General features: G+C 43.4%; 1 protein-coding gene across 1 annotated transcript in view; it reads left to right on the top strand.

Annotated features, from left to right (window-relative positions):
- Window positions 1-2,559, top strand: part of CRBN (cereblon) — a gene marked incomplete at its 5' end in the record, with an annotated part of 17,647 nt that extends 15,088 nt beyond the window's left edge. The window contains 2 exons of the mRNA XM_010148997.1: window positions 712-843; window positions 2,376-2,559. Coding sequence (XP_010147299.1) covers window positions 712-843; window positions 2,376-2,559 — 316 coding nt within the window. The remainder of the gene's footprint in view (window positions 1-711; window positions 844-2,375) is intronic.
- Between the last annotated feature and the right edge of the window lie 6,161 nt (window positions 2,560-8,720).

Below are 8,720 nucleotides of genomic sequence, written 5' to 3'. Positions count from 1 at the left end.
TGTCGATGTGATGTACTTTAATGATGAGAAGTTAGCGTGATGAACGAAGTAGCTATATTGCTACTTTTAAATCTAACTTTAAAAGTTTTGCTTACTTTTACAGTTAGATTTAAAAGTAGCAATATAGCTGCTACTTAGTTTTATTGGAAGTTGCTATTCAAAAACAAGGAATAAAAGGAATTGGGTCTATTGTGTACCTTTTTTTTCATATTGAGCTGTAGGTTTTTGAGGGAAGTGTTGATAACTGTCTTAAATGAGGTCGTTTCCGTAGCATCCTGTCGGCTCTCCTCTAACTTGGCCCATTCAACAAACAGCTGCGTGAGGTTCATCTGAAGACAAGAATGTTTTAATCCTTACTCGTGGTAACATCTTTCTGAAATACCTTTTCTGAAGTAGGGACTTCAAGTAGGGTCGGGAACAGTTTATGTCAGTGGGGGATGCATCAGATTTATACCACTGGACACTTAAATTTCTGCAATTCTAAGAAAATCTGAGCAATGACATTTTACATAAGTGTTTATCTTCTTTCCATTTTTAATAATATAATTAAAGGGACCTTTTTTTTTCCCCTGCAGCCTGAAGTGGTTCTTTTGCTATGGAAAATAGTCTTAAGCGTGGTTGGCAGTTTTTCTTCTGTTTACATTTGACAGTCTGTTTTTTGTTGCTGTTCCTTGCTTGAACTCTGACAATAGTGTGAATTGTCTGTTGTAGTTTATCCTTATGTGGACCCATGGCAGCATACGTGAATCCTCACGGATACATCCATGAAACCCTTACTGTATATAAAGCCTGCAACTTGAATCTCAGTGGACGACCATCGACAGAGCACAGCTGGTTTCCTGGGTAATGACAGTTAAAAGAAATTTTATTAGTAAATGACAGAAATTTGGCTGTAAATGTAGTCCTGTGATGGTAGAATACTAAATATATAATTTTTGAAACATATGTCATCATTTTGCTTATATGAAAAATTGGAAAGTAAATTTAGACATTTTCAAAATACAGAATAAAATGGAAAATTCAGCTAGAATGCTTTCAGAATTTCTCTTTAATAAATGTGGAAATCTTTATTTTAAAATACAGCATCTGAGAGCTATAAACAGCATACTGATTGTCTGGGAGTGAGTTTGTGTATGGTTTTGTATAAACTACCACTAAAACAATAATTGCTTCCACGCAGCTTTCTTTGATCATAAAGTCAGAAAAGTGCAGATAAAACCCAGAATATATAAATGCAGTTATTCTACTGAAATGCTTTTCTTAGATCTAAAAACTGAATAAATATTACATGTAGTTAGAAATCTCTAACATTCGTGTTGATCTGATTACTTTTTTTTCATTATTATTAGTCTGGCTCTCAAACAGTAGCAGCATTAACTGTCAAGATGTAGAAGTTTTTTCTATTAATGACAGGTCTTGCATCAAAATGTCACTCCTCTCTGTTATCTTCAGTTTAATTTTTGTGGCTAGGCAATCATTCTCTGTGTGCTCATTCAGAAGTTTGAATATTTAACTACTCAAAATATCTGAAATGTCAAACTGTATCTGAATTTTAGTTCCACAAAAATATTCTTTAAATACCTTTTCACCACATCATTCGTCTGTCTGGGCCTTTCTGTGCCAAAATGTCAAAGATCATTCGTCTGTACTTTGGCTGTCATGTCACCTTCTGAAGCAGCACAGAATAAGATGTTGCCCCATCTGTAGCTAGTCCAAGGTTCTTGACTACTCATGTACATGTTTACTCTTCCATTTTCTTGTGTTGATCCTGGGGTGTTTTTCCTGGATTATCACATAGCGCTGGGTAATGACTTGGAGTGTGTGTGGCGTATCTGTCACAAGACATGCGAGCTTTAAGGCTGCCTGAAGACAACTTGTGGCTTATAATATCTGGAGTTAATTTTTCCCATCCTTAGGTGTTTTCTCAGCTTTTCTCTTCTGCGAGGGCTTTGAAATATTCACGTTCTGCCTTTTTAAAACTGTTAAAGAAAAGCGCTGTTGCTCTGGAAAGTGCAGTTCCCTGTTAGTCTAGGAGCAGTGCAAAATCACTTGTATTTCCCTTAAGTAATTTACTGTCTGAGAACTCTTCTGACTCCTCTTTGAGGCACACAGCATTTCATCATACTGTTGAAATGTTGTGCTCATGAAATGCTTTAGTTCCTTTCTCAATTTGAAGGCTGAATTTTTTTTTTTAACCCTTTTAAAAGATCTGCAGGGTTTTTAGATGGGAGCTGGACACCTTGATTCCCAAAGACTTTGAAGATCTAGCGTTAGACTAGTGTTAGTTTCTTACCTGATGAGCGAGCTGTGATCCAGTACTGTTAAAACGCATTTTCCTTACACGTTAGCATCAACCTTCGTTTTGCTTTCGGTAGGTATGCCTGGACTGTAGCCCAGTGCAGAATCTGTGGGAACCATATGGGATGGAAGTTCACAGCTACCAAAAAGGATATGTCACCTCAGAAATTCTGGGGATTGACACGGTCTGCTCTCCTGCCTCGGATTCCAGAAACGGAGGAAGACTCGGGCCACGATAGATCGCCGTTGCTCTGCCTGTAATGTAGTAACCTGCTTTGGAGACGAACGGACAGTAGTCTGTCTCTTAAATGCATCTGCTCAGTTCTGCTTCTGATGCTTACTTAAACTTAAAACACCCGGGAACCCCCCCCGCCCAGAAACCCACCAGGCTCACTGCATTTGGGTTTGGCGTGCATCCACATTACTGTTGTTTCAGACACAGAGAACTGGAGGTTGGATCAGCTGAGGAGAGGAGGTGGCACGAGACGCTGGAAGTGGATCTGATCCACCTGGACAGACTTGAGACTGAACTTCCTACTTCTTTGTATAACTTCAGAAAATGTTACTGCTACCAACTTGCAGTGAAGGAAGGTGGGGGGAAACTAAAATTAAGAATAAACGGAGTATAATTTATGCAATATACATATGATGGAAAGATACCAGTAACTTGCTGCAGAGTATTTTCCATAATATACTTAAAAGTGGGTTTGCTGAGAATCCCTGTTTCTAACTATGTGGAACACTTCAAATTTTAGGCTTGTGCTGTTTCTCAGATACTCGCCGAATAACCATCGAAGCAAATACAAGACCGAAGTATCTCTTCAGTCTGATACTGTGGTGGGAGTGGCAGTGCTGTAACTGGCAAAAGTGGGAGCTTCCTGCTGCTGGAACACTGCGTTACAGGATGCCCTTGGAAAGGAACCCACATGAAGTATTTGGTCCTTAGAGGTTGTCTGATCTGTTTAGTCTATTTGACTTTAGAAGTCTTTAAATTTTAAACTATTTATACAAAACATACAAGTCAGTTTCAGAACGTAAACTACATTGTTGAATGTGCTTATATTTACTTTTCCAAGTTGTTTCTGTGAAGATCAGTTTACTGGCGTATACGTCCTGGGTTCCGTGATGTCCTCTCTGAAATACGTAACTGGAGGTTTTTCAGTAGTGTTTCTTTTGACGGTGGGGGTGTGGGGGGTGCAACATGTCTTCAATTGTTTATGTAAATAGTTTATTCACACTTCCGTATCGTAAACTGGCGTATACGTCCTGGGTTCCGTGATGTCCTCTCTGAAATACGTAACCGGAGGTTTTTCAGTAGTGTTTCTTTTGACGGTGGGGGTGTGCAACATGTCTTCAATTATTTATGTAAATTGTTTATTCACACTTCCATATCGTAAAGTGAAGCTTCACATTGCTACCCTTACCTTACAAAGAGCCAAAGTTTCCAATTAAAACGGAAATAAAAGGCAGTGTTTCCTCCCACCCCCACCTGAAGTGCTGTCTGTGCTACAAAAATCAGGTGCCAAAATGGGGCGGCTTTTGCCACGGATTTATTGCTTGTGGGCTTTTTCCCCTCAGAATGCAGTTCGGTGATGGAAACTGACAATTTCTTCCGTATGTTTGTGTACACACACTTGTTCTTGATTTGCAGTTGTATCACTCACTGTTTCTCCACAGTAACTCCTTGAGAGCTTGCATTGTTAAATACAGTGGCACAAAGCTGCTTGCGATTTGAGACATCGGCCACTACTTGCTCATTCCCAATCACCCCTAGACCAAAGGTGTGGCGCGGATGGATGGCTCCAGCGAAGGGCCAAGCCAGACCTCTCCACAAGGCCAGCAGCTGATTTAAAGGGCCATGTGGTACCTCTGGCAGCGCTGCGGGAAAGACACCCAGATGCGCAGAGATGCTACGAGCGGCAAAGCTGTCGGGATAGTTTGTTACGCTGGGTCTGTAGGAACTAAGGGTTGCGTAACTCAGGTTTAGTTCTTTGAAGCCTTCTACCTCTGTGCTTCTGTGATAACTTTTGTTCTCTCCACAGACATCTTTAATACCGTATTTAATTTTGTGTGCAGTGCTCTGACTTGCCAGTGAACTGTGAAAAGCAATACTTCTTTGAATAGAATTCTGAGCAAATAGAGGGTGAATGATGGCTCATTTTCTTCAAGAAAACATTCTGTATTTTGATTATGTTTCCATAAAAAGCTTTCAAAAGGCTGAAATGATAAGCACTAGTGTGAGACTGTGAAACTCTGTGCTTGGATAACCACTGAAATCGTACTGCGCTTTCCCCTCGCGCTCTGCACGCGCACCCGCCCGGATGCTCACACGACACGCACGTGTGTGCACGCAGACACACGGCTTAGCTGTAGGCTTGGTTTGGGGTTTTTCCTCTCAAAGGCACGTCGTATCTCTTGTTCCCGTTCCCCTCAGTAGGACTTGTGGATGGCAGGAAGTGCTTTAAAGTATGTTCTGCTGCCATTCAGTGTAAGTGTTCACTGAGGGGATGGGGAGGGAGGTTTTCCAAGTGGTTGTTTTCTCAGCTAACACTGAACTTCATAAGGTCTTTGGGTTTTTGGCCAATTCTTTTGGATTGCCTCAACTGAAAATGGCGTTGATGTTGGCATTGTTTTGAATACAAATAGGCCTATTTTTGGTATTGTGTATATATAGTCAAACATAATATAATCAAATGAGATAAGTCAGGAGTGAACTTAGCACTAATTTAATTTTATTGTTGTTGAAGCTGTTCCATCTGCCTAACCTTCTGTGTAAGGTTTGCCATTTCAAAGCCCGTGACACTTTCCAGGTTGAAAACAAGTGTGATTCGGGTTGCCGCGAAGATGCCGAATCCTGCCGTGGTGAAGCTGGCCGTTAGCATGCGGATGCTCGTAGTACACAGCATGTGACTTGGGGAGTCGTAGGTGGTTCTAGGCGTTGGTGAAGATTTTCTATGCTGCTTTTCTCCTTTTGGAGAGAAAGCTACTAGATTGGGATTGTGGAAAGCTGTTCCTGACAAATGCGGGCATCATAGGCTTTTGAGAGCTGAGTACAAAGGAAATCAAATTTTACTCTAATTTCCTGTATTTGCTGTGTTCACTTGGCACGTAGCTTCATGCATTAATTAATCTGATTGCCTCGCTGGCTGCTGCCACAAGGGATCGTTTTTTCTCTCCCACCGTGATCGCTGTCGGGGTCAGCGAGATCGAGGAACGAGGCGGTCGCCGGGCTGGTGTCCCAGCTGTGCAGCCACATCCGCCTCGGGTCTGAGGGAGGGAGGAGGGATGAACAGGCGGCTGGTGGGGACGGAGGGGAGACTGCCTGGTGCGGCAGCCGGTCCTGGCTGGGTTGGAGTACACACGGCGTGGAACCCCTCAGTTTCAAGATGTCATTGCAATAGCATAAAGTTGTCATACAATCAGCCTGTAATATTGCGAGTTCTCCTATCCTTCCGTTTCGTATTGCTGAACAGGTAGAACCACATAGCACTCTTGCACACTTGGTGTAAAACACGTTCAGATACTCTACTGTTTGGTTTTTAATAATGCAGTTTTTCTATGTGCTGCAGTTCATTTTGTTCTCATTGTTTCGTCACCTTTAATTTCTTTGTAAAAGCTGCAGAAAGGGTAGCACGTTCTCCACTTTCACTCCTCCCCCGTGTCTTTTGAGACAACTTTTTCTGAAAAATCTTGTTGCTTGCAAACATTTGCAAAGAATAAAATGCAGTTTGTTTCAAAATGTGGTGGGTTTGGGGTTTTTTTTTTGCTGACTGTTGAGATGGGAAGAAAGATTTGGGTTCACATTGTGGTTTAAACAGGTTAGCTTCAAAAAGTAACGTGTTCAGTAAAGAGTTTCAGCTTCGAAGAAGATGAAAGTACAGAGAGGATGCAGCTGGAGACACTGAGGATGCTGGTTGGAGGCTTTGCAAAAGCACCCTGAGGGAGGTAGAGGTGGGTGTCAGCAGGGAAGCAGAGGGTGCTGGCATGAGGCCGGCAGCCGGGGAGACCAGGAGGCACTGAGCTTCCCCCCTGTTTTACACACCATCCTAAATTCTGCATGGAGGGCAGTTTAACCTGGAAAGAAGGGCAGTTGAGATTTACAGGTTCTAGCTACAGAGCTCAGATCATGCAGGACTGCCCTGTCCTGGTTTCAGCCAGCAGCACCAGGAATGTGCTCCAGAAATCTGGCAATTCATCAGTTTTATTAGGAGAATCTTCTGTGGAGTGGGGTATTGGTGAACCAGCAAAATACAGTTCTAAAGTTGACCATGCCAAAATCTAATCTGCTGTTAGAAGGCTTAAATTCAGTGTATGAAATGGGCTTAATCCTGCTTTGGGGCTCAAAACACAACACACCATTTTTCCCTACGTGAGAGGTTCTTGCTACCTCATAGCTGAGAACGTGTCATCTATGTTACCTTCTGAGGGTGGTCTCACTGTTCGGGAGCTGTGTTCCATACTGCTCTCCCAGCAGAGGGGTGGGAAGGGATGACGGTAATGCGTGTCTATCCCAAACATGGCAGTGATGTAGACCAGCATGGGAACCCACCTGCTCAAGCACTTGACATCAAGCACTTCTTTGTCGACTTACCTTTTGCGTAAATTCACCGTTTTTCTCATTTTTTTTCCCCAATTTTTCAAAGCAGATACGTGTGAGTTGGCTTAGCTGGCACTTTGGCCTTTCTCTGTGCCAGAGGAAACCTCACAGGGCTTTCCCAGGTGCCTGCCTCGTTTGCAGGTGCTGTTTGCCATGCCAACTGCGCTGCTGCTGCAGGACTTCTTTTTCCTAGTGCAGAATTTTTTGCCCTCACGGAAGCTGCAGCATGCCACGGGCTTTCCCTTTCCTCTAGATTTTAAGACCTTTCTGTATTCTGAGAGCTTAAGATCATTCTGTGATGATGTCCACCCCTACAAATACTTGGGGAGCGTGAACGGACTCCATCAGAAACGTTCTGCAGGGGTTTTTGTCTAAATCAGTAGTATATAAATATTTCCAGGACTTTCTGACATCAGCACAGTGATTATGATGGGAATTGCCATGTCGCGGGTCCACAAATCCAAAGGTTGTGGGAAAGCCACGGAAAAAAGCGTCCCAGCCTCCTGTTTCATTCTGCACAGCTTCCTCTAGAAATACAATCACTAAACGAGGCTGTCGGATGGGCAGTTCAGGCGCTATGCAGGTGTATGCTCCACTAAGCACGCTGAATTGAGTTTCAGACTCTTAAAGAGCTATTGTCTCACCACATTATGAAGAAATTATCTGAAATGTCAAAGCTTTAAATCCTTGTCCTCTTGCTCAGCCCGATAATGAAGGACTCTGTTAGTCTCTCCACCACTAACACTCTGACAAGGTAACGTAATCTTTACTGTCCCACTGGAACTGGAACACGCTTTTTAAGAGAGGAAAATGCATTATTATACTACAGCCAGTCACGCTCGATGGTGTTGTGTAGGGTTTCGTGATTTATCGAAGCTGCTCAGAAAGGTCACCAACCTGAACGTAAGCCATGGTCGAGCACTGGGTACCCGAAGATGTCGTCCCCAGTTGTACTGAATCCACAGAGAAATTACAAAGGCTCTGAACTGGAAGTGCGTTTTATGACCTCCTTAACCTGAGTGCTCGCCCAGAGAGCGTAAACATAACTTTTAGAGTACTTTGAGGAAAAAATCCATCTGTGTCTGAGTTCCGCGGCCCTGTCTCCATACGGACACAGTGTTTGATGCTCTATACATTTTTACCTACCCACTAACACCCCGGTTCCTCGTGTAGAGGAACAGAAGGGTGGTATCGCCATCAGAAGGCTGCTTGAGCCCAGATTCCTTGAGAGGGACTAGTCAAGCATAAACACACTGGATAGAGAAGGCTGCTCTCCTCGCCAGCCAGAGCAGGCTGCAGGCCTGCTGCTGCGTATGTTTATATACGTATGTCTGTATATACAGACACACACACACTTATACACACCTGCGTATATGTACATTCATATGTACTTATATACACACACACACAGTCTTTACGTACATGTATACAGTTGTACATACCATCCCCCTTCTCTCTATACACATTTATATACTGATTTACCAACACACTCCCAGATATATACTATATATATACATAGACACATACATGCATGCATACCCAGCCATCCCCAGGTATCTACACACACATCAAGCCACGCTATGCACACACACACCCCCCCATTCATGCACACCTATGTACATAGCTATTCACACATGCAGCCACACACCCCCTGCACCCTCTGCGTGTGTATCCCCTTAGGTAACGCCCCCATCCTCGGCTACATATGCATCCACACCTCCCCTCGGCATATACACATCTACATATAGCCGTGCCCTCTCCACAGCGCTCACCTCTTCGGGCGCCTTTGTTGCCTGGCTGCAGATCCAGCCCCAGCTTCTGGGCC

Source organism: Eurypyga helias, unplaced genomic scaffold, assembly GCF_000690775.1.
Source record: "Eurypyga helias isolate BGI_N326 unplaced genomic scaffold, ASM69077v1 scaffold6010, whole genome shotgun sequence".
NCBI lineage: Eukaryota > Metazoa > Chordata > Aves > Eurypygiformes > Eurypygidae > Eurypyga > Eurypyga helias.
This window is presented reverse-complemented; position numbering and strand designations above follow the sequence as displayed.